At 39.5% G+C, this 26,677-nt stretch overlaps 1 protein-coding gene across 1 annotated transcript in view; it reads right to left on the bottom strand.

Moving 5' to 3' along the window:
* Window positions 1-26,677, bottom strand: part of FAM13B (family with sequence similarity 13 member B) — a 794,661-nt gene that overhangs the window by 132,849 nt on the left and 635,135 nt on the right. Inside the window, exon 16 of the mRNA XM_053717251.1 lies at window positions 25,870-25,965. Within this exon, the coding sequence (XP_053573226.1) occupies window positions 25,870-25,965 (96 nt within the window). The remainder of the gene's footprint in view (window positions 1-25,869; window positions 25,966-26,677) is intronic.

Below are 26,677 nucleotides of genomic sequence, written 5' to 3'. Positions count from 1 at the left end.
ATATCGTTCAAATAAAATGTGTGTGGCAAAAGTCTAGATCAGTGTGTACATGTGAAAAGGACAAATGGTAGGAAGTTACCTGTGGAACCTAAAGGAGAAATCTTACAATAATATAGTGCATAGATAACAGATATGTTCAGATTTGTCAACAGAACAAAGTTGTCAGAACCATAAGAACAACATTAATCATTTTAGCAGAGCATGGCATTCGCTGATATTATTGTTCAGAATTACATACTATTATTTAAAGGTTCCACTGAAAGTCTCTCCTGCATGGAAAAATCCCTGTGTGGAGAGGGAACTGGGAATATCTTCTATACTTTGCAAGCTTGTTTCATAAAAAACTCCATTAGGAGAATTTACAACGAGTTGTTCACATGATCCCTACTATGATGAGGTTAGCGTGTGATATTGTAAGCAGACATGCATTGCTTATTTACAGAGAATGTGATATAGTACCAAAAATCTTAAATAGATATGATAACAAGCTAAAAACTATTTTAAACAAAACAAGCGGCCAACAGGGCCAAAGTTAAGCGCTAATACAAAACAAGAATTATACCAGATGGATAATAGGCTAAACTCTGAGCAATTATATAGATGCATTCTCGCCATATACCAAAATGAGTTGCATTATGTATCTATTGCAGATAAATTAGCCGGTTAATAATCAAGCAACATTTCACATAGAAATTGGTATTGTCAGTCCGTTGGCTATGAACAATAAAAGAAAGCCGATCACCTGTTAGCCCAGAAAACACATCAGAAGGTACTGTAGCCTAGCAACAAGTAGATAAAGCCGAAGACATATATAGGGATCTGCTATACCCGCATTCTATGTTAAAAGCAAAAGGGTAAATAGCAGTTCGCGGCACAGGGATGTGTGTTATGATTCAGCCAACTCCAGGGGATAGTCTCCCTATGGGTGATGGGGGAAACCAGACGTGGACTCCTTGCCCAATGTGCTTAGTGGGATATGGCTGCACTTCACTGATGAGGCCCAAAGAAGGTCGAAACGATAGTTTGGGGTTTCCGTTTTTCTTTGCTCAGAGGAGAATTGCCTGGTGTTTAAGGGCTGGACTGACCATGTCGGCGGGATCAGACTGATATACTACAGGAAAGTTTTCAATTTCAATTGCGTTCAATTTCCATACCTTCAAATTTAACGATTTGAGATCCTCTGTGAAAAGCACAATTGGGCAGAAAGAAGCTACTCCCAGGTGGCAACCAGGCCATAGAACAAGCTATTGAGCTGCTGTTCATTCCTGGCAGACTGCTTCTCTTTGTGTTTTGGTTGTTTAAATATGTATCACAGAACAAACAGTAAACGGCTAATAATTAAATTTGCAACTAGACTGACAGCAAAGGAAATTGAGCAAACAGGAATTAAAAAAGCTGAAAGATTGTTTGAAAACATCTGCCGAAACAATCCTCAGCTAAAATCAAAGAACAAAAATATGATCACTAATTATGTCATAAACCATGTATCCAAATTCCTTTGAAGGCCATAAACTGTGTCTAAATCACATGTACCAAAACATTTAGTCAGCACAATAAAATATTGCGTGACTTTATTATAATGATAGAGTTACATCAGCATAAAAACATAATTTATGTAAGAACTTACCTGATAAATTCATTTCTTTCATATTGGCAAGAGTCCATGAGCTAGTGACGTATGGAATATACAATCCTACCAGGAGGGGCAAAGTTTCCCAAACCTCAAAATGCCTATAAATACACCCCTCACCACACCCACAATTCAGTTTAACGAATAGCCAAGTAGTGGGGTGATAGAAAAAGGAGTAAAAAAAGCATACAAAAAAAAGGAACTGGAAATATAATTGTGCTTTTATACAAAAAATCCACCAAAAAAGGGTGGGTCTCATGGACTCTTGCCAAATGAAAGAAATTAATTTATCAGGTAAGTTCTTACATAAATTATGTTTTCTTTCATGTAATTGGAAAGAGTCCATGAGCTAGTGACGTATGGGATAGAAATACCCAAGATGTGGAAGTCCACAGAAGAGTCAATAGAAAGGGAGGAAAAAAATAAAAACAGCCATTTTCCGCTGAAAAAATTAAATCCACAAAAAATAAGTTTTTATTATAAATTGAAAGAAAAAAAAACTTAAAACATCAAAATGGTAAAATTTAGTAAATGTATGCAAAGAAGACCAAGTTGCTGCTTTGCAAATTTGATCAACTGAAGCTTCATTCTTAAAAGCCCAAGAAGTGGAGACTGATCTAGTAGAATGAGCTGTGATCCTCGGAGGTGGGGACTGCCCCGCCTCCAAATAAGCTTTAGGAATCAAAAGCTTTAACCAAGATGCCAAAGAAAAGGCAAAAGCATTCTGACCTTTCCTAAAACCAGAGAAGACAACAAATAAACTAGAAGTCTTCCTGAAATCTTTAGTAGCTTCAACATAATATTTCAAAGCTCTTACAACATCCAAAGAATGCAAAGATCTTTCAAGAGCATTCTTGTGATTAGGACACAATGAATGAACAACCTTCGGAAAAAATGTAAACTTAGTCAGCAAGACAGCCTTATCCTGATGGAAAATCAGAAAAGGAGACTCACAAGAGAGAGCAGACAATTCGGAAACTCTTCTAGCTGAAGAGATAGCCAAAAGAAACAACACTTTCCAAGAAAGTAGTTTAATATCCAAAGAATGCATAGGCTCAAAAGGAGGAGCCTGCAAAGTCTTCAAAACCAACTTAAGACTCCAAGGAGGAGAGATTGAATTAATAATAGGCCTGATACGAACCAAAGCCTGAACAAAACAGTGAATATCAGGAAGCTTAGCAATCTTTCTATGAAATAAAACAGAAAGAGCAGAGATTTGACCCTTCAAAGTATTTGCAGACAAACCTTTATCCAAACCATCCTGAAGAAACTGTAAAATTCTAGGAATTCTAAAAGAATGCCAGGAGAATTTATGAGAAGAACACCATGAAATATAGGTCTTCCAAACTCGATAATAAATCTTCCTTGAAACAGACTTATGAGCCTGTAGCATAGTATTAATCACTGAGTCAGAGAAACCTCTATGACTAAGCACTAAGCGTTCAATTTCCATACCTTCAAATTTAACGATTTGAGATCCTCATGGAAAAACAAAAAAAAAACAGAAGATCTGGTCTTAGAGGAAGTGGCCAAGGCTGGCAACTGGACATCTGAACAAGATCCGCATACCAAAACCTGTGAGGCCACGCTGGTGCTATCAGAAACACATATGATTGTTCCATAATGATCTTGGAGATCACTCTTGGAAGAAGAAATAGAGGCAGAAAGATATAAGCAGGTTGGTAAAACCAAGGAACTGCTAAAGCATCCACCATCTCCGCCTGAGGATCCCTGGACTTGGACAGGTACCTGGGAAGTTTCTTGTTTAGATGAGAAGCCATCAGATCTATTTCTGGAAGACCCCACATCTGTACAATCTGACAAAATTCATCTGGATGGAGAGACCACTCCCCCACGGATGTAAGGTCTAACGGCTGAGATAATCCGCTTCCCAATTGTCTACACCTGGGATATGCATTGCAGAAATTAGACAAGAGCTGGATTCTGCCCAAGAAAGTATCCGAGATAATTCTTTCATAGCTGGGGGACTGCAAGTTCCACCCTGATAATTGACATATGCCACAGTTGTTATATTGTCCGTCTGAAAACAAATGAATGGTTCTCTCTTTAAAGGATGCCAAACCTGAAGAGCCCTGAAAATAGCACAGAATTCTAAAATATTGATTGTTAACCTCGCCTCTTGAGGTTTCCAAACCCCTTGTGCTGTCAGAGATCCCCAGACAGCTCCCCAACCTGAAAGACTTGCATCTGTTGTGATCACAGTCCAGGTAGGACGTACAAAAGAGGCCCCTTGAATTAAACGATGATGGTCTAACCACCAAGTCAGAGAGAGTTGAATGTTGGGATTTAAGTATATCGATTGTGATATTCGAGTATAATCCCTGCACCATTGATTCAGCATACAAAGCTGTAGAGGTCTCATGTGAAAACGAGCAAAGGGGATCGCATCCGATGCTGCAGTCATGAGACCTAAAACTTCCATGCACATAGCCACTGAAGGGAATGATTGAGACTGAAGGTTTCGACAAGCAGAAACCAATTTCATTCGTCTCTTGACTGTTAAGGACAGAGTCATGGACACTGAATCTATCTGGAAACCTAAAAAGGTGACCCTTGTCTGAGGAATCAAGAAACTCTTTGGTAAATTAATCCTCCAACCATGTCTTTAAAGAAACAACACTAGTTGATTCGTGTGAGATTCGGCTAAATGTAAAGACTGAGCTAGAACCAAGATATTGTCCAAATAAGGAAACACCACAATACCCTGTCCTCTGATTACAGATAGAAGGGCACAGAGAACCTTCGAAAAGATCCTTGGCGGTGTTGCTAGGCCAAATGGAAGAGCGACAAATTGGTAATGCTTGTCTAGAAAAGAGAGTCTCAGAAACTCTGGTCTGGATGAATCGGAATGTGAAGATATGCATCTTACAAAACTATTCAAAAACTTCAGATCCAGAACTGGCCTGAATGAATTTTCTTTCTTTGGGACAATGAATAGATTTGAATAAAACCCCAGACCCTGTTCCTGAAACGGAACTGGTATTATTACCCCTCAAAAGCTCTAGATCTGAAACAAACTTCAGAAAAGCCAGAGCCTTCACCAGATTTGCTGGAACGTGAGAGAGAAAGAATCTTCTCACAGATGGTGTTACTCTGAATCCTATTCGATACCCTTGAGAGACAATACTCTGAATCCACTGATTTTGAACAGAATCTGCCCAAATGTTTTGGAATAATTTCAATCTGCCCCCCACCAGCTGAGCTGGATCAAGGGCCACACCTTCATGCAGACTTGGGGGCTGGCATTGGTTTCTTAAAAGGCTTGGATTTATTCCAACTTAAGAAAGGATTCCAATTGGAACCAGAGTCTTTAGGGGAAGGATTGGTTTTCTGTTCCTTGTTCTGTTGAAAAGAACGAAAACGATTAGAAGCTTTAGATTTACCCTTAGATCTTTTATCCTGAGGCAAAAAACACCCTTCCCCCCAGTGATAGCTGAAATAATTGAATCCAACTGAGAACCAAATAAATTGTTACTTTGGAAAGAAAGAGATAGCAATCTAGACTTAGATACCATGTCAGAATTCCAAGATTTGAGCCAAAAAGCTCTTCTAGCTAAAATAGCTAAAGACATAGATTTAACATAAATTTTGATGATATCAAAAATAGCATTACAGATAAAATGATTAAAAGTAGAAAGGATGAAGCAGTAGTCGTCCTAGTGTGAATAAAAGTCCAATCTTTATTTCTCAATTAAAACATCACAGCAAAGGGTAAGAAGGTGCAGGCTGGATAAAATGATTAGCATGTTGAAGCAAACGAACAATGCTAGACAAATCAGGATCCTGTTACGCTAAGCTGTCCAACCAAAAAGTTGATGCAGCCACATCAGCCATAGCAATGGCAGGCCTGAGAAGATAGCCAGAATATAAATAAGCTTTCCTTAGATAAGATTCAAGTTTCCTATCTAAAGGATCTTTAAAAGTACTGTCTGCCATAGGAATAGTAGTACGTTCGGCAAGAGTAGAAATAGCCCCATCAACTTTGGGGACTTTTCACAAAACTCTAATCTAGCCGCTGGCAAAGGGTACAAACTTTTAAACCTAGAAGAAGGAATGAAAGAAGTACCAGGCTTAATCCATTCCTTAGCAATCAAATCAGAAATAGCATCAGGAACTGGAAAAACCTCAGGAGTAACCACAGGAGGTTTATAAACAGAATTTAAACATTTACTAGTTTTAATACTAAGAGGACTAGACTCCTCAATATCCAAAGTAACCAACACTTCTTTCAACAAGGAACGAATATACTTAATCTTGAAAAGCTAAGTAGATTTGTCATTGTCAATGTCTGAGGTAGGATCTTCTGAATCAGAGAGATCCTCATCAGAGGAGGATATTTCAGTATGTTGTTGGTCATTTGAAATTTCATCAAATTAATGAAAAGTTTTAAAAAACCTTTTATGTTTATTAGAAGGCGGAATAGCAGGCAAAGCCTTCTGTATCACATCAGCAATATAATTTTTCATATCAACAGGGATATCATGTACATTAGATGTTGAAGGAAAAACAAAAACTGTACTAATACTGATGGAAACGTTTTCTGCGTGCAAAAGCTTATCATGACAACCGTTACATAGTACAGCTGGAGATATAATCTCAGCTAACTTACAACAGATACACTTAGCTTTGGTAGAACTGTGATCAGGCAGCAGGGTTCCAACAGTTGCTTCTGAGACAGGATCAGATTGAAACATCTTGCAAAAAGTAAAAGAAAAAAACAACATTAAAGCAAAATTTACAATTTCCTTATATGGCAGTTTCAGGAATGGGAAAAAATGCAAACGGCATAGCCCTCTGAGCATATAGAAGGCAACAGGCATATAGGAAGTGGGGTGAAAAATAAACTAAATTTTTTGGCGCCAAGTATGAAGCACGACGCAAAAGAGTTGAATTTTTTTTGGCGCCAACAACATCCAGAAATGACGCAACTCGCGTCATAACAGACGCAACCTTGTGCAAGGAAACCTGGCATCAACTAAGACGCCGGAAATGACAAACTTGGGTCATCAAAGACGTACCTTTGCGCCAAAAAATTCTTGCGCCAAGAATGACGCAATAAATAACAGCATTTTGCACCCTTGCGAGTTTGCCCGCAAAATTAAAAGTAAAAACAGTCAATTCGAAAAAAGGACTATGGCCCAGGTAAGACAAATAACTTCCTAAACATGCTTCCCAAACTGAAACTGACAGTCTGCAAAAGGAAATATACATAGACCTGACTCATGGCAAATATTAGTAAAATACATATATTTAAAACTTTATATTAATACATAAAGTGCCAAACCATAGCTGAGAGTGTCTTAAATAAGAAAAAGATACTTACCGAAAGACACCCATCCACATATAGCAGATAGCCAAACCAGTACTGAAAATGTATCAGCAGAGGTAATGGTATATAAGAGTATATTGTCGATCTGAAAAGGGAGGTAGGAGATGAATCCCTACGACCGATAACAGAGAAACTTTGAAAAGATTTCCCGCGAGGAAAAGCATAAAATCAATAGGCAATACTCCCTTCACATCCCTCTGACAAACACTGTACTCTGAGAGGAATTGGGCTTCAAAATGCTTAGAAGCGCTTATCATAGAAGAAATCATAGAAATTAAGCACAAACTTACTTCACCACCTCCATAGGAGGCAAAGTTTGTAAAAACTGAATTGTGGGTGTGGTGAGGGGTGTATTTATAGGCATTTTGAGGTTTGGGAAACTTTGCCCCTCCTGGTAGGATTGTATATCCCACACGTCACTAACTCATGGACTCTTGCCAATTACATGAAAGAAACCGTAATACTGCACAGGCATTTTCATTGCACAAAAACAGATAAAGACTGCATTACATGGACCAAACATTTAAAAGGAACAGCATGATAGGAACAGAACACTGTATACAAGTGCAATTAAGACTGCACAGACTGTGCTAAAAGCAGTTTAAAACTACAAATTGAATGCACAAAACCGACAAGCAACAAACCACTGTATAAATAAAAGGATTTTTGTTCTCTCTTCTTTCTTTCTCTCTCACATACACACACACACACATATATATATATACATATATATATATATAGGGCTCAAAATTTCAGGTCCTAACCTACTAGCCAGGCCAAAAATGTTACTAGCCACTTTTGATCCCGCCCATTCCACGCCCACTGCATACACACGTTGTGCCCACTACTCCCCTCCCTCTTTGCATATGTTTAGCCATTGCAAAGCACCTTCTTGTGCAGTAACTTTTTTATTTTTGTTTATAATACCTTAACAAATAATTACACACACATACATACATACAGACAGACCAATTAACATAGACACACATATATACATACACACATACATATTTACACGCCCATACATGCACACTTATTTACATACACAAACATATTTACACATACACACACCTATTTACAAACACACATACACACCTATTTACATACACACAAATATTTATATACACACATATATACACACTTATTTACATACATATTTACATGCACACACATATATACAATTACACACTTATTTACATACACACATACATATTTACACATACACACACACCTATTTACAAACACACATACACACCAATATTTATATACATACATATTTACATACACACACATATATATAATTACACACTTATTTACATACACACATACACATTTACATACACACATATATACACTTATTTACATACACACACACATATTTACATACACATACATACACACATATATTTACATACACACATATATATTTACACACACACACATTTACACACACACATATTTACACACACACATACATATTTACACACACACATACATATTTACACACACACATACATATTTACACACACACACACCTAACTGTTGGGACTGTAAAAAAAAAAAAAAAGTGGCCATAGCAGTGTTGACAAAGAACATGTAGCCCATATTAAAACTGAGCAAAGCCAGAGTAGAGACATTGATAAAAGGAACTAAATGAGTTGCAGGGAATTTGAGATTCACTTTTAATGCAAAGATGTCAAGAGTACACAGATCAATCAATCTTCAGAGCCGGTGGGCAGGAGCTCCTCCCCCATAGAGCTCCATTACTAAGATAAAGATCTGCAGCTAGCTGGGTCTGTTTAGGGGAGGGAGATTTACACAGCCAGATACTTCTTTCCTCTAACGGAGGTCTACAATCTGTCTGCATTAGTGCTGAGGGTCACCAGCCGCTACAGGACCAGGTTAAAAAGCAAAAGCAGCAGGTCCTAGTATACGCACAGCAAAAAAAAAAACATTCAACGGTGTGCAGCTGTTTAAAAGTATCTGTGTAGGTCTGAGCCCTAATGTATTAAAAAAGTCAGTAAAATAACTTACACAATGCGCATTTTTGTTTTTTTTTCTACTGTAATGCTTCAGGGTAAATGTACTTATCATCCTTGACCTGGGAACTCAGTGACTGTATCTAGTGAGCCGACAAAATATTACAGAACACCGGCCAGAGCACTCTGACATGCTGCCTGAGCCTCCACCCTCAGAGTCCATGCTTGCTGCTGCCTTGCATAACATTAATCACTCGGCCACAGCACCCTCCATACAGTAGATCAGAACCAGATCGTATATGATAGTTACTGAGAAGAAGCAAGGATTAATTTTTCCTCCTGACAGTCCCGCGTCCTCACTCCAGTCCCACACATACTAGACTGACATTCTTCACAAATAGCGCCGCAATGACTGACACAGAGACCAAGCTGCCACCACCTCACACTGCAGCAGTGCGTAAAAAACTTGTGAATGAGCCACATTTGGGAGAAGGGATTTTAGTACAGGTAGTGACTGTACCATAATTTACTTTCCCCTGCATAAATTTCACTCGCCAATTGCGAGTGGCGAGTGCAATTTTTGAGCCTTGAGATATATATATATTAACCCTTTAATGACAACTGACATACCAGGTACGTCATGCATTAACAAGCAGTTAATGACAATGGACGTACCTGGTACGTCAGTTGTCTAACAGAGTGCTGGAAGCGATCACAAATGCTTCCAGCAGCTCTGAGGGTATTGCAGTGATGCCTCGATATGGAGGCATCCTGCAATACCACTTTACAAGCCCCCGATGAAGAGAGAGCCACTCTGTGGCCCTCTCTGCACCGGTAGCGATAGTGCCGGGTGTGAGGGTGCGCGTGAGCATGCATGTGCGCACGTGCACGTGCACCCATTAGCCACACTGACACCAATGAATGAGGGCAGAAAGGGGGAAAAAAAAGGGATTTAAAAAAAAAATAAAAAAATATAAAAGGATCTGGGAGGGGGTGGGGCTGCTACACTACAGAAATAGTTTTTTAAGTAAAAATAAAATAAAAATACTTTTTGGGGGGTTTTTGGGGCCAAACTGGGTACTGGCAGACAGCTGCCAGTACCCAAGATGGTGGTAATTAGGTAGGGGAGAGGGTTAGAGAGCTGGAGGGGGGATCAGGGAGGTTGGGGCTAAGGCAGGGGTCCATCACAGCTAAAATATTTTATTATTTTTATTTAAAAAAACATAATTTATGCTTACCTGATAAATTCCTTTCTTCTGTAGTGTGATCAGTCCACGGGTCATCATTACTTCTGGGATATTACTCCTCCCCAACAGGAAGTGCAAGAGGATTCACCCAGCAGAGCTGCATATAGCTCCTCCCCTCTACGTCACTCCCAGTCATTCGACCAAGGACCAACGAGAAAGGAGAAGCCAAGGGTGTAGTGGTGACTGGAGTATAATTTAAAAAATATTTACCTGCCTTAAAAAAAAAAACAGGGCGGGCCGTGGACTGATCACACTACAGAAGAAAGGAATTTATCAGGTAAGCATAAATTATGTTTTCTTCTGTTAAGTGTGATCAGTCCACGGGTCATCATTACTTCTGGGATACCAATACCAAAGCAAAAGTACACGGATGACGGGAGGGATAGGCAGGCTCTTTATACAGAAGGAACCACTGCCTGAAGAACCTTTCTCCCAAAAATAGCCTCCGAGGAAGCAAAAGTGTCAAATTTGTAAAATTTGGAAAAAGTATGAAGCGAAGACCAAGTTGCAGCCTTGCAAATCTGTTCAACAGAGGCCTCATTCTTGAAGGCCCAAGTGGAAGCCACAGCTCTAGTAGAATGAGCTGTAATTCTTTCAGGAGGCTGCTGTCCAGCAGTCTCATAAGCTAAACGTATTATGCTACGAAGCCAAAAGGAAAGAGAGGTAGCAGAAGCCTTTTGACCTCTCCTCTGACCAGAGTAAACGACAAACAGAGAAGACGTTTGTCGAAATTCCTTAGTTGCCTGTAAGTAAAATTTTAGGGCACGAACTACGTCCAGATTGTGCAGTAGACGTTCCTTCTTCGAAGAAGGATTTGGACACAAAGAAGGAACAACAATCTCTTGATTGATATTCCTGTTAGTGACTACCTTAGGTAAGAACCCAGGTTTAGTACGCAGAACTACCTTATCCGAATGAAAAATCAAATAAGGAGAATCACAATGTAAGGCTGATAACTCAGAGACTCTTCGAGCTGAGGAAATAGCCATTAAAAATAGAACTTTCCAAGATAACAACTTTATATCAATGGAATGAAGGGGTTCAAACGGAACGCCCTGTAAAACGTTAAGAACAAGGTTTAAGCTCCATGGCGGAGCAACAGTTTTAAACACAGGCTTAATTCTGGCCAAAGCCTGACAAAAAGCCTGAACGTCTGGAACTTCTGACAGACGTTTGTGTAACAGAAGGACAGAGCTGAGATCTGTCCCTTTAATGAACTAGCAGATAAACCCTTTTCTAAACCTTCTTGTAGAAAAGACAATATCCTAGGAATCCTAACCTTACTCCAAGAGTAACCTTTGGATTCACACCAATATAGGTATTTACGCCATATCTTATGGTAAATCCTTCTGGTAACAGGCTTCCTAGCCTGTATTAAGGTATCAATAACTGACTCAGAAAACCCACGTCTTGATAAAATCAAGCGTTCAATTTCCAAGCAGTCAGCTTCAGAGAAGTTAGATTTTGATGTTTGAAAGGACCCTGTATCAGGAGGTCCTGTTTCAGAGGTAGAGACCAAGGTGGACAGGATGACATGTCCACCAGGTCTGCATACCAAGTCCTGCGTGGCCATGCAGGTGCTATTAGAATCACTGATGCTCTTTCCTGTTTGATTCTGGCAATCAATCGAGGAAGCATCGGGAAGGGTGGAAACACGTAAGCCATCCTGAAGTCCCAAGGTGCTGTCAGGGCATCTATCAGGACTGCTCCTGGATCCCTGGATCTGGACCTGTAACGAGGAAGCTTGGCGTTCTGTCGAGACGCCATGAGATCTATCTCTGGTTTGCCCCAACGTCGAAGTATTTGGGCAAAGACCTCCGGATGAAGCTCCCACTCCCCCGGATGAAAAGTCTGACGACTTAAGAAATCCGCCTCCCAGTTCTCCACTCCCGGAATGTGGATTGCTGACAGGTGGCAAGAGTGAGACTCTGCCCAGCGAATTATCTTTGATACTTCCATCATTGCTAGGGAGCTTCTTGTCCCTCCCTGATGGTTGATGTAAGCTACCGTCGTGATGTTGTCCGACTGAAACCTGATGAACCCCCGAGTTGTCAACTGGGGCCAAGCCAGGAGGGCATTGAGAACTGCTCTCAATTCCAGAATCTTTATTGGCAGGAGACTCTCCTCCTGACTCCATTGTCCCTGAGCTTTCAGAGAATTCCAGACGGCACCCCAACCTAGAAGGCTGGCGTCTGTTGTTACAATTGTCCAGTCTGGTCTGCTGAATGGCATCCCCCTGGACAGATGTGGCCGAGAAAGCCACCATAGAAGAGAATTTCTGGTCTCTTGATCCAGATTCAGAGAAGGGGACAAATCTGAGTAATCCCCATTCCACTGACTTAGCATGCACAGTTGCAGTGGTCTGAGGTGTAAGCGAGCAAAGGGAACTATGTCCATTGCCGCTACCATTAAGCCGATTACCTCCATGCATTGAGCCACTGACGGGTGTTGAATGGAATGAAGGGTGCGGCAAGCACTTTGAAGTCTTGTTAACCTGTCCTCTGTCAGGTAAATCTTCATTTCTACAGAATCTATAAGAGTCCCCAGGAAGGGAACTCTTGTGAGTGGAACGAGTGAACTTTTCTTTTCGTTCACCTTCCATCCATGTGACCTTAGAAAAGCCAGTACTAACTCTGTATGAGACTTGGCAGTTTGAAAGCTTGAAGCTTGTATCAGAATGTCGTCTAGGTACGGAGCTACCGAGATTCCCCGCGGTCTTAGTACCGCCAGAAGAGCACCCAGAACCTTTGTGAAGATTCTTGGAGCTGTAGCCAATCCGAATGGAAGAGCTACAAACTGGTAATGCCTGTCTAGGAAGGCAAACCTTAGATACCGGTAATGATCTTTGTGAATCGGTATGTGAAGGTAAGCATCCTTTAAATCCACTGTGGTCATGTACTGACCCTCTTGGATCATGGGTAAAATTGTCCGAATAGTCTCCATTTTGAACGATGGAACTCTTAGGAATTTGTTTAGGATCTTTAAATCCAGGATTGGTCTGAAAGTTCCCTCTTTTTTGGGAACCACAAACAGATTTGAGTAAAACCCTTGTCCCTGTTCCGACCGTGGAACTGGATGGATTACTCCCATTAACAAAAGTTCTTGTACGCAGCGTAGAAACGCCTCTTTCTTTGTTTGGTTTGTTGACAACCTTGACAGATGAAATCTCTCTCTTGGAGGAGAGTATTTGAAGTCCAGAAGGTATCCCTGAGATATTATCTCTAGCGCCCAGGGGTCCTGGACATCTCTTGCCCAAGCCTGGGCGAAGAGAGAAAGTCTGCCCCCCACTAGATCCGATCCCGGATCGGGGGCCCTCAATTCATGCTGTTTTAGGGGCAGCAGCAGGTTTCCTGGCCTGCTTGCCCTTGTTCCAAGACTGGTTAGGTCTCCAGCTTTGTCTGTAGCGAGCAACAGATCCTTCTTGTTTTGGAGCAGTGGAAGTTGATGCTGCTCCTGCTTTGAAATTCCGAAAGGAACGAAAATTAGACTGTCTAGCCTTAGGTTTGGCTCTGTCTTGAGGCAGGGCGTGGCCCTTACCTCCTGTAATGTCAGCGATAATTTCTTTCAAACCGGGCCCAAATAAGGTCTGCCCTTTGAAAGGTATATTAAGTAATTTGGACTTAGAAGTTACATCAGCTGACCAGGATTTTAGCCACAGTGCTCTGCGCGCCTGAATGGCGAATCCGGAATTCTTAGCCGTAAGTTTAGTTAAATGTACTACGGCTTCCGAAATGAATGAATTAGCTAGCTTAAGGATTCTAAGCCTGACCGTAATGTCGTCCAGAGTAGCTGAACTAAGGTTATCTTCCAGAGACTCAATCCAGAATGCCGCTGCAGCCGTGACCGGCGCAATGCATGCAAGGGGTTGCAATATAAAACCTTGTTGAACAAACATTTTATTAAGGTAACCCTCTAACTTTTTATCCATTGGATCTGAAAAGGCACAGCTATCCTCCACCGGGATAGTGGTACGCTTAGCTAAAGTAGAAACTGCTCCCTCCACCTTAGGGACCGTTTGCCATAAGTCCCGTGTGGTGGTGTCTATTGGAAACATCTTTCTAAATATCGGAGGAGGTGAGAACGGCACACCGGGTCTATCCCACTCCTTAGTAATAATTTCAGTTAGTCTCTTAGGTATAGGAAAAACGTCAGTACTTGTTGGTACAGCAAAATATTTATCCAACCTTCACATTTTCTCTGGTATTGCAACTGTGTTACAATCATTCAGAGCCGCTAACACCTCCCCTAGTAATACACTGAGGTTTTCCAGCTTAAATTTAAAATTTGAAATATCTGAATCCAATCTGTTTGGATCAGAACCGTCAGCCGCAGAATGAAGCTCTCCGTCCTCATGTTCTGCAAGTTGTGACGCAGTATCTGACATGGCCCTAGCATTATCAGCGCACTCTGTTCTCACCCCAGAGTGATCACGCTTGCCTCTTAGCTCTGGTAATTTAGCCAAAACCTCAGTCATAACAGTAGCCATATCTTGTAATGTTATTTGTAATGGCCGCCCAGATGTACTGGGCGCCACAATATCGCGCACCTCCCGAGCGGGAGATGCAGGTACTGTCACGTGAGGCGAGTTAGTCGGCATAACTCTCCCCTCGTTGTTTGGTGAAATTTGTTCAATTTGTACAGATTGACTTTTATTTAAAGTAGCATCAATACAGTTAGTACATAAATTTCTATTGGGCTCCACTTTGGCGTTAGCACAAATAGTACAGGTCTCATCCTCTGAATCAGACATGTTTAACACACTAGCAACTAAACTTGCAACTTGGAAATATTATTCAAGGAAAATACAATGAAAAACGTACTGTGCCTAAGAAGCACAGAAAGATATATGACAGTTGAAATCAATAAACTGAAAAGGTTACAGCATCAAACTTTGTAAAAACAAAACACAATTTTAGCAAAGGCTTGTTCCCATTAGCAAAGAATAACTAACCCTGATGGCATAAAAAAGTTAAAGAATAAACGTTTTTTTTTTATCACAGTCAACTACAATCTCACAGCTATGTTGTGAAGATTACTTCCCTCAAACAAGCTTTGAAGACCCCTGAGTTCTGTAGAGATGAACCGGAACATGCAGGAAAAAACAATGAGCTTCTGACTGAAATTTTTGATGCGTAGCAAAAGCGCCAAAAAAAGGCCCCTCCCCCTCACACACAACAGTGAGAGAGATCCGTAAACTGTCAGAATTAGATCAAGCAACTGCCAAGTGGAAAAATAGTGCCCAAACATTTTATTCACCCAGTACCTCAGAAAATGAAAACGATTTTACATTCCAGCAAAAACGTTTAACATAAATTAAGAATTATTAAAAAGCCTGTTGCTTGCAAATGGGCTAAAGTCTTATATACACAGTGTAATTCCAGTGAAGTACCATTCCCCAGAATACTCAAATGTAAAATATACATACATGATATTATATTGGTATGGCAGGATTTTCTCATCAATTCCATTGTCAGAAAATAAAAGCTGCTACATACCTCCTTGCAGATTAATCTGCCCGCTGTCCCCTGATCTGAAGTTTACCTCTCCTCAGATGGCCGAGAAACAGCAATATGATCTTAACTACTCCGGCTAAAATCATAGAAAAAACTCTGGTAGATTCTTCTTCAAATTCTACCAGAGAAGGAATAACACACTCCGGTGCTATTAAAAATAACAAACTTTTGATTGAAGAAATAAAACTAAATAAAATCACCATAGTCCTCTCACACATCCTATCTAGTTGTTGGGTGCAAGAGAATGACTGGGAGTGACGTAGAGGGGAGGAGCTATATGCAGCTCTGCTGGGTGAATCCTCTTGCACTTCCTGTTGGGGAGGAGTAATATCCCAGAAGTAATGATGACCCGTGGACTGATCACACTTAACAGAAGAAAACCTCTTTTATTTAGTACTGGCAGACTTTCTGCCAGTACTTAAGATGGCGGGAACAATTGTGGGATGGGGGAGGGAAGAGAGCTGTTTGGGAGGGATCAGGGGGTGGGATGTGTCAGGTGGGAGGCTGATCTCTAAAATTAACCCTGCAAGCTTCCTACAAGCTACCTAATTTAACCCCTTCACTGCTGGGCATAATTAACGTGTGGTGCGCAGCAGCATTTAGCAGCCTTCTAATTACCAAAAAGCAACGCCAAAGCCATATAAGTCTGCTATTTCTGAACAAAGGGGATCCCAGAGAAGCTTTTACAACAATTTCTGCCATAATTGCACAAGCTGTTTGTAAATAATGTCAGTGAGAAACCTAAAATTGTGAAAAATGTTAAGTTTTTTTTTTATTTGCTCGCATTTGGCGGTGAAATGGTGGCATAAAATATACCAAAATGGGCCTAGATCAATACTTGGGGTTGTCTACTACACTACACTAAAGCTAAAATTAACCCTACAAGCTCCCTAATTAACCCCTTCACTCCTGGGCATAAAACACGTGTGGTGCGCAGCGGCATTTAGCGGCCTTCTAATTACCAAAAAGCAACCCAAAAGCCATATAAGTCTGCTATTTCTGAAAAAAGGGGATCCCAGAGAAGCATTTACAACTATTTGTGCCATAATTGTAGAAGCTGTTTGTAAATAATTTCAGTGGGAAACCTAAAGTTTGTGACAAATTTTGTGAAAAAGTGAACTTTTTTTTTTTTGATCGCATTTGGCTGTGAAATGGTGGCATGAAATATACCAAAATGGGCCTAGATCAATACTTTGGGTAGTCTTCTAAAAAAAAATATATACATGTCAAGGGATATTCAGGTATTCCTGACAGATATCAGGGTTCCAATGTAACTAGCGCTAATTTTGAAAAAAAGTGGTTTGGAAATAGCGAAGTGCTACTTGTATTTATTGCCCCATAAATTGCAAAAAAAGCAAAGAACATGTAAACATTGGGTATTTCTAAACTCAGGACAAAATTTAGATACTATTTAGCATGGGTGTTTTTTGGTGATTGTAGATGTGTAACATATTTTGGGGGTCAAAGTTAGAAAAAGTGTGTTTTCTTCCATTTTTTCCTCATATTTTATTATTTTTTTTTTAGTAAATTATAAGTCATGATGAAAATAATGGTATCTTTAGAAAGTCCATTTAATGGCGAGAAAAACGGTATATAATATGTGTGGGTACAGTAAATGAGTAAGAGGGAAATTACAGCTAAACACAAACACTGCAGAAATGTAAAAATAGCCATTGTCATTAAGGGTAAGAAAATTGAAAAATGGTCCGGTCATTAAGGGGTTAATATGTCAGTATATGGCAGGGTTATAACACAAAATATTTAATAATTATCCTTTAAACTAAACCCAAAAATATGCATATACTAGAAACCATAAAATTAATATAAATTCCTAAATTCTTTATTATTAGTTAATATATATGAACACATTGAAATATATTTGTAGGAACCAGAATATGAATCAATATTATACACGTTTGCATTATTAAAATATGCTATGCAAAGTTCATAAAAATTGCCTTATTCACAATAGCCTGCATTTAAAATATCACGAGACTCCAATATATTCAGCTACTAACATTCAAGCAATGTACTCAGCTATTTAGCAACCATTGATTCTAATATAATTTCAATTTAAAACATCAGAAATTGTATATATACAATCAAACTCTATGTCAAACTCTATATATACAATCAAACTCTATGTCAATTTATCTAAGCGGAATTAAGTTCTTAGTTACCTACAGTTAAAACAAATTCTAAGACATATATATATATATTTTGCAAAGATAAATTAGTTAGCATACAAAAGACAAACTTGACACTATACAGGATTATGAACACAGTTTAAAAAATACTGAGTGCTCCTTTAAATCTCTTAACTATAATTTGAATATGGTCTTACCAATAACCTTTGTTTCAAATATTAAAAATTAGGACAATTATACATCACCAATTTGAACCAATTCGTAGCTGTCTTTTCCAAATATCTTTAGATCATCTCATTTGAAGGAAAGTTATCGCATAGATCAAGGTAAGTTTTCAGTTTCTTGCTTAAAAGGATTGTGTCCCCAAGAGAATGGCTGCCAGTTATCAATCACTAGTGACAAGCAGATCACCAAAAAATATAATTTATGCTTACCTGATAAATTTATTTCTCTTGTAGTGTTTCCAGTCCACGGATCATCCATTACTTATGGGATATTAACTCCTCCCCAACAGGAAGTGCAAGAGGATTCACCCAGCAGAGCTGCTATATAGCTCCTCCCCTAACTGCCATTACCAGTCATTCGACCGAAAACATGCAGAGAAAGGAAAACCATAGGGTACAGTGGTGACTGTAGTTTAATGGAAAAATTACCTGCCTTAAAGTGACAGGGCGGGCCGTGGACTGGATACACTACAAGAGAAATAAATTTATCAGGTAAGCATAAATTATGTTTTCTCTTGTTAAGTGTATCCAGTCCACGGATCATCCATTACTTATGGGATACCAATACCAAAGCTAAAGTACACGGATGACGGGAGGGACAGGCAGGCTCTTTATACGGAAGGAACCACTGCCTGAAGAACCTTTCTCCCAAAAACAGCCTCCGAAGAAGCAAAAGTGTCAAATTTGTAAAATTTGGAAAAAGTATGAAGAGAAGACCAAGTTGCAGCCTTGCAAATCTGTTCAACAGAAGCCTCATTCTTAAAGGCCCAAGTGGAAGCCAGCAGCTCTAGTAGAATGTGCTGTAATTCTTTCAGGAGGCTGCTGTCCAGCAGTCTCATAGGCTAACCGTATTATGCTACGAAGCCAAAAGGAGAGAGAGGTAGCCGAAGCTTTTTGACCTCTCCTCTGACCAGAATAAACGACAAACAGGGAAGACGTTTGTCGAAAATCCTTAGTTGCCTGTAGATAAAATTTCAGGGCACAGACTACATCTAGATTGTGTAGCAGACGTTCCTTTCTCGAAGAAGGATTAGGACACAAAGATGGAACCACAATCTCTTGATTGATATTCCTGTTAGTGACCACCTTAGGTAGGAACCCAGGTTTAGTACGCAGAACTACCTTGTCTGAATGAAAAATCAGATAAGGAGAATCACAATGTAAGGCAGATAACTCAGAGACTCTTCGAGCCGAGGAAATCGCCATTAAAAACAGAACTTTCCAAGATAACAACTTGATATCAATGGAATGAAGGGGTTCAAACGGAACCCCCTGTAAAACATTAAGAACTAAGTTCAAACTCCATGGTGGAGCAACAGTTTTAAACACAGGCTTGATCCTAGCTAAAGCCTGACAAAAAGCTTGAACGTCCGGAACTTCTGACAGACGTTTGTGTAAAAGAATGGACAGAGCTGAAATCTGTCCCTTTAAGGAACTAGCAGATAAACCCTTTTCTAAACCTTCTTGTAGAAAAGACAATATCCTCGGAATCCTAACCTTACTCCATGAGTAACTCTGGATTCGCACCAATATAAGTATTTGCGCCATATCTTATGGTAAATCTTTCTGGTAACAGGCTTCCTAGCCTGTATTAAGGTATCAATAACTGACTCAGAAAAACCACGTTTTGATAAAATCAAGCGTTCAATTTCCAAGCAGTCAGCTTCAGAGAAATTAGATTTTGATGTTTGAAGGGACCCTGGATCAGAAGGTCCTGTTTCAGAGGTAGCGACCAAGGTGGACAGGATGACATGTCCACTAGATCTGCATACCAAGTCCTGCGTGGCCATGCAGGCGTCATTAGAATCACTGATGCTCTCTCCTGTTTGATTCTGGCAATCAATCGAGGAAGCATCGGGAAGGGTGGAAACACATAAGCCATCCCGAAGGTCCAAGATGCTGTCAAAGCATCTATCAGAACCGCTCCCGGATCCCTGGATCTGGACCCGTAACGAGGAAGCTTGGCGTTCTGTCGAGACGCCATGAGATCTATCTCTGGTTTGCCCCAACGTTGAAGTATTTGGGCAAAGACCTCCGGATGAAGTTCCCACTCCCCCGGATGAAAAGTCTGACGACTTAAGAAATCCGCCTCCCAGTTCTCCACTCCCGGGATGTGGATTGCTGACAGGTGGCAAGAGTGAGACTCTGCCCAGCGAATTATCTTTGATACTTCCATCATTGCTAGGGAGCTTCTTGTCCCTCCCTGATGGTTGATGTAAGCTACAGTCGTGATGTTGTCCGACTGAAACCTGATGAACCCCCGAGTTGTTAACTGGGGCCAAGCCAGAAGGGCATTGAGAACTGCTCTCAATTCCAGAATGTTTATTGGTAGGAGACTCTCCTCCTGATTCCATTGTCCCTGAGCCTTCAGAGAATTCCAGACAGCGCCCCAACCTAGTAGGCTGGCGTCTGTTGTTACAATTGTCCAGTCCGGCCTGCTGAATGGCATCCCCCTGGACAGATGTGGCCGAGAAAGCCACCATAGAAGAGAATTTCTGGTCTCTTGATCCAGATTCAGAGTAGGGGACAAGTCTGAGTAATCCCCATTCCACTGACTTAGCATGCACAATTGCAGCGGTCTGAGATGTAGACGTGCAAAGGGTACTATGTCCATTGCTGCTACCATTAAGCCGATCACCTCCATGCATTGAGCTACTGACGGGTGTTGAATGGAATGAAGGACACGGCATGCATTTTGAAGCTTTGTTAACCTGTCTTCTGTCAGGTAAATCTTCATTTCTACAGAATCTATAAGAGTCCCCAAGAAGGGAACTCTTGTGAGTGGAAAGAGAGAACTCTTCTTTTCGTTCACCTTCCATCCATGCGACCTTAGAAATGCCAGTACTAACTCTGTATGAGACTTGGCAGTTTGAAAGCTTGAAGCTTGTATCAGAATGTCGTCTAGGTACGGAGCTACCGCAATTCCTCGCGGTCTTAGTACCGCCAGAAGAGCACACAGAACCTTTGTGAAGATTCTCGGAGCCGTAGCCAATCCGAATGGAAGAGCTACAAACTGGTAATGCCTGTCTAGAAAGGCAAACCTTAGATACCGGTAATGATCTTTGTGAATTGGTATGTGAAGGTAAGCATCCTTTAAATCCACTGTGGTCATGTACTGACCCTTTTGGATCATGGGTAAAATTGTCCGAATAGTTTCCATTTTGAACGATGGAACTCTTAGGAATTTGTTTAGGATCTTTAAATCCAAGATTGGCCTGAAAGTTCCCTCTTTTTTGGGAACCACAAACAGATTTGAGTAAAACCCTTGTCCTTGTTCCGACCGCGGAACCGGATGGATCACTCCCATTAATAAAAGATCTTGTACGCAGCGTAGAAACGCCTCTTTCTTTATTTGGTTTGTTGACAACCTTGACAGATGAAATCTCCCTCTTGGGGGAGAGAATTTGAAGTCTAGAAGGTATCCCTGAGATATGATCTCTAACGCCCAGGGATCCTGGACATCTCTTGCCCAAGCCTGGGCGAAGAGAGAAAGTCTGCCCCCCACTAGATCCGTTCCCGGATCGGGGGCCCTCGATTCATGCTGTCTTAGGGGCAGCAGCAGGTTTCCTGGCCTGCTTGCCCTTGTTCCAGGACTGGTTAGGTCTCCAGCCTTGTCTGTAGCGAGCAACAGCTCCTTCCTGTTTTGGTGCAGAGGAAGTTGATGCTGCTCCTGCTTTGAAATTACGAAAGGAACGAAAATTAGACTGTCTAGCCTTAGGTTTGGCTCTGTCTTGAGGCAGGGCATGGCCTTTACCTCCTGTAATGTCAGCGATAATTTCTTTCAACCCGGGCCCGAATAAGGTCTGCCCTTTGAAAGGTATATTAAGCAATTTAGATTTAGAAGTAACGTCAGCTGACCAGGATTTTAGCCACAGTGCTCTGCGTGCCTGAATGGCGAATCCGGAATTCTTAGCCGTAAGTTTAGTTAAATGTACTACGGCATCTGAAATAAATGAGTTAGCTAACTTAAGGGCTTTAAGCTTGTGTGTAATCTCATCTAATGGAGCTGATTCAAGTGTCTCTTCCAGAGACTCAAACCAAAATGCTTCTGCAGCCGTGACAGGCGCAATGCATGCAAGAGGTTGCAATATAAAACCTTGTTGAACAAACATTTTCTTAAGGTAACCCTCTAACTTTTTATCCATTGGATCTGAAAAGGCACAGCTATCCTCCACCGGGATAGTGGTACGCTTAGCTAAAGTAGAAACTGCTCCCTCCACCTTAGGGACCGTTTGCCATAAGTCCCGTGTGGTGGCGTCTATTGGAAACATCTTTCTAAATATCGGAGGGGGTGAGAACGGCACACCGGGTCTATCCCACTCCTTAGTAACAATTTCAGTAAGTCTCTTAGGTATAGGAAAAACGTCAGTACTCGCCGGTACCGCAAAATATTTATCCAACCTACACATTTTCTCTGGTATTGCAACTGTGTTACAATCATTCAGAGCCGCTAACACCTCCCCTAGTAATACACGGAGGTTTTCCAGCTTAAATTTAAAATTTGAAATATCTGAATCCAGTTTGTTTGGATCAGAACCGTCACCCGCAGAATGAAGCTCTCCGTCCTCATGTTCTGCAAATTGTGACGCAGTGTCTGACATGGCCCTAATATTATCAGCGCACTCTGTTCTCACCCCAGAGTGATCACGCTTACCTCTTAGTTCTGGTAATTTAGCCAAAACTTCAGTCATAACAGTAGCCATATCCTGTAATGTGATTTGTAATGGCCGCCCAGATGTACTCGGCGCTACAATATCACACACCTCCCGAGCGGGAGATGCAGGTACTGACACGTGAGGCGAGTTAGTCGGCATAACTCTCCCCTCGTTGTTTGGTGAAATATGTTCAATTTGTACAGATTGACTTTTATTTAAAGTAGCATCAATACAGTTAGTACATAAATTTCTATTGGGCTCCACTTTGGCTTTAGCACATATAGCACAGATATCTTCCTCTGAATCAGACATGTTTAACACACTAGCAAATAAACTAGCAACTTGGAAATACTTTTCAAGTAATTTACTATAATATGAAAACGTACTGTGCCTATAAGAAGCACAGAAAAAGTTATGACAGTTGAAAATTAATAAACTGAAAAGTTATAGCATCAAATCTTTGTAAAAAACACAATTTTAGCAAAGGATTGCTCCCATTAGCAAAGGATAACTAACCCTGATAGCAGAAAAAAAAAAAAAAAAATACAGAAATAAACGTTTTTTTTATCACAGTCAACTACAATCTCACAGCTCTGCTGTGAGTGATTACCTCCCTCAAAACAAGTTTTGAAGAACCCTGAGTTCTGTAGAGATGAACCGGATCATGCAGGGAAGACAATAAACTTCTGACTGAATTTTTTGATGCGTAGCAAAAGCACCAAAAAAGGTCCCTCCCCCTCACACATAACAGTGAGAGAGATCAGTAAACTGTCATAAATTAAATAAAACGACTGCCAAGTGGAAAAAAATAGTGCCCAAAACATTTTTTCACCCAGTACCTCAGAAAATTAAACGATTTTACATGCCAGCAAAAAACGTTTAACATTAATAAATTGAGTGTTATTAAAAAGCCTGTTGCTAGTCCCTGCAAATTAGGCTAAAGTTTTATGCATACAGTATAATTCCAGTGAAGTGCCATTCCCCAGAATACTGAAGTGTAAAATATACATACATGACAGCCTGATACCAGTTGCTGCTACTGCATTTAAGGCTGAGTTTACATTATATCGGTATGGCAGAATTTTCTCATCAATTCCATTGTCAGAAAATAATAAGCTGCTACATACCTCTTTGCAGATTAATCTGCCTGCTGTCCCCTGATCTGAAGTTTACCTCTCCTCAGATGGCCGAGAAACAGCAATATGATCTTAACTACTCCGGCTAAAATCATAGAAAAACTCAGGTAGATTCTTCTTCAAATTCTACCAGAGAAGGAATAACACACTCCGGTGCTATTATAAAATAACAAACTTTTGATTGAAGGTATGAAACTAAGTATAATCACCACAGTCCTCTCACACATCCTATCTATTCGTTGGGTGCAAGAGAATGACTGGTAATGGCAGTTAGGGGAGGAGCTATACAGCAGCTCTGCTGGGTGAATCCTCTTGCACTTCCTGTTGGGGAGGAGTTAATATCCCATAAGTAATGGATGATCCGTGGACTGGATACACTTAACAAGAGAAACTGTCCTTGTCTTGCATTTAGCTATTCCTTATATAATCATTGATGATCTTTTTCGATCACGTTCACGGTGCTTGTCCCTTCTCATTGGACACTCGATAGGTCCCATCGGATTGGCCCTGGAAAATTTCATTTTTAACAGCCAAAGCCTTCTGGCTGTAATACTGAACCTTGGCCATCGGGGGGCAACATGATAAACAAAACAGATTCATTTTTAACCTCACATTCATGTTTGCTACAATTTTAAATATCTTCCATATAATGATTATTTAAAATCATCATAATTTCTTGCATTAATTATTTACACTCCGAATTCCAGGCAGGATAGCATCATGTGAATTTTCTGATTATTTTAATATGAAACATCAAATTCTTTTTAATATCATATTACATCAAAATAATTTATATTGCTAACTATTCCAAAATTAATAGCATTTAAAATCCTGATATATATATTCATACAAATACAGCATGTTTTATATTCCATATTTGTAATAAATCCTGAATGCATGAATCTTGTCTATGATCCATATTCATTGGACATCTTGTTATTATATGTCTAAAAAATATAGAGATACAGAGGTTATTATTCTATACAGATTAATATTTCATGTCTGTATATCTGTATATCTCTCTTTGAGAGGATAAAATACACAGGATATAATTTAAAATATTAATTAGATATGTACTTCTTAGATATGTACTTCTTAGATGTACTTCTTCATGGAATGAAAGAGATAATTGTTAGAATGCTCATTTTAAAATCCTAAAACATTCTATGCTTCCAATAAATATATATATATATATATATATATATATATATATATATATATATAATATATATATATATATATATACTGTACATACACTTATTCATTTCTATGCAGTGTTCAAAATTATACAAAATCCAGCAGATTACACATTGTTATACAATTATTTAAATTATGTAGGCTGTAATGTCATATGTGTCTCTGCTTGGAAATTTGGTTTTATCCTCCCCCAGACATATGTCTGCATTACGTTTATTCAAGTGTCAGAGATTTAGTGAGCCATTGCATTGTTATCACATGCGTCTGTTGGCATATGTTTCTTTTCAGTTTTGAAAGATTGCGTGAAGGATTTCAAAAGACTTTTGAGCATATCCTCCCCCAAAGTACAGACTATTGACTCCAAATAACCAAGGGGTTTCTTTGAAATGGTTGATGGCCAAATGTTTTAGGACTAGAAGAAGGTTTAGTCATCATCTGATAGGGACTTCATTTTCACACCTATCAAGGAAATGTTTCCTTTGAAGTGATTTTTATGATTCATCCTGTGTAATTAACAAAATTAAGGATTGCATTTTTGTCAATCAAAGCATTTAATGTCTTATAAATGAATGCATAAATTGTTACGGATTAGCCAAATATATAATAATATATATATATTAATCTTCACATATACCTTGACATAAATATGTCACACTTTTTTCATTGAATATGCGGATTTGTTTTATGGAGCAGTACTTGTCATTAATACACTCATTGTTCATTTGTTCTGCATTTTATATTATTGACACAACTTTGCTTTTTTTAATTTATTTTTTTACTTGTTTACTTACAAGGATTGGTGTAATGCTTGCACGTGCCAGCATCTGCTTCACGAGACGATACCGATCATATAACGGTTTCACAATTTGTCTTTCCTCTCTAGTCACCTTTAAAAATAAATATATATATTGGAATAGCAACTTACTTAGATCTGGCTTATATATAGAGTTAATACATTCATTTTTGTACCATACATTAATTTTGTCTCCTCTGAGGATCTTAACACTTTTTTATATTATTTAGATTGAGTTTTTTTCTTTAACTTCATAACATAACTTACAAAATTGTAACAAATATGCAAGCATCATAGATAAAAAGCTACATACAAAATATATTCTGACATTTATATATCATGAATTTTTTACATAGTTTACAAAATCCAGACATGTATATCTTTATCCATTTATTAGATGTCCTAATAAGTTTACACGTCCCATGAGTTTCACAAACAGACATCTGACATTTCCTCTCTGGAACTTCAATGTTAGTAAATCCAATAATTTAATAACTCATAAGTAATCATCCCAGATAAAACATATATTCATGATTATCATGTTAACATTTGGTAGTAAGATAAAGGAATTTGTCTAGCTAAAAGAAAAAAAAATCTCTCTACTCAGCTATAGATGCCATAGTACATTTTTTCCCAGTACCTTGGGATCAATTATTTTGCACAATTAACCATTAATATAAGCAGTTTTAATCGTAGCAAAAACATTGTACTTTGTGAAATTTGTTGCACAAGAACAATAGGTAATTTGATCGAAATTACTTTCTCAACTTCCAAATCCAAAAGGCATAAACTATCTGGCATGTCCA

This window comes from Bombina bombina, chromosome 6, assembly GCF_027579735.1.
Source record: "Bombina bombina isolate aBomBom1 chromosome 6, aBomBom1.pri, whole genome shotgun sequence".
Lineage (NCBI taxonomy): Eukaryota > Metazoa > Chordata > Amphibia > Anura > Bombinatoridae > Bombina > Bombina bombina.
This window is presented reverse-complemented; position numbering and strand designations above follow the sequence as displayed.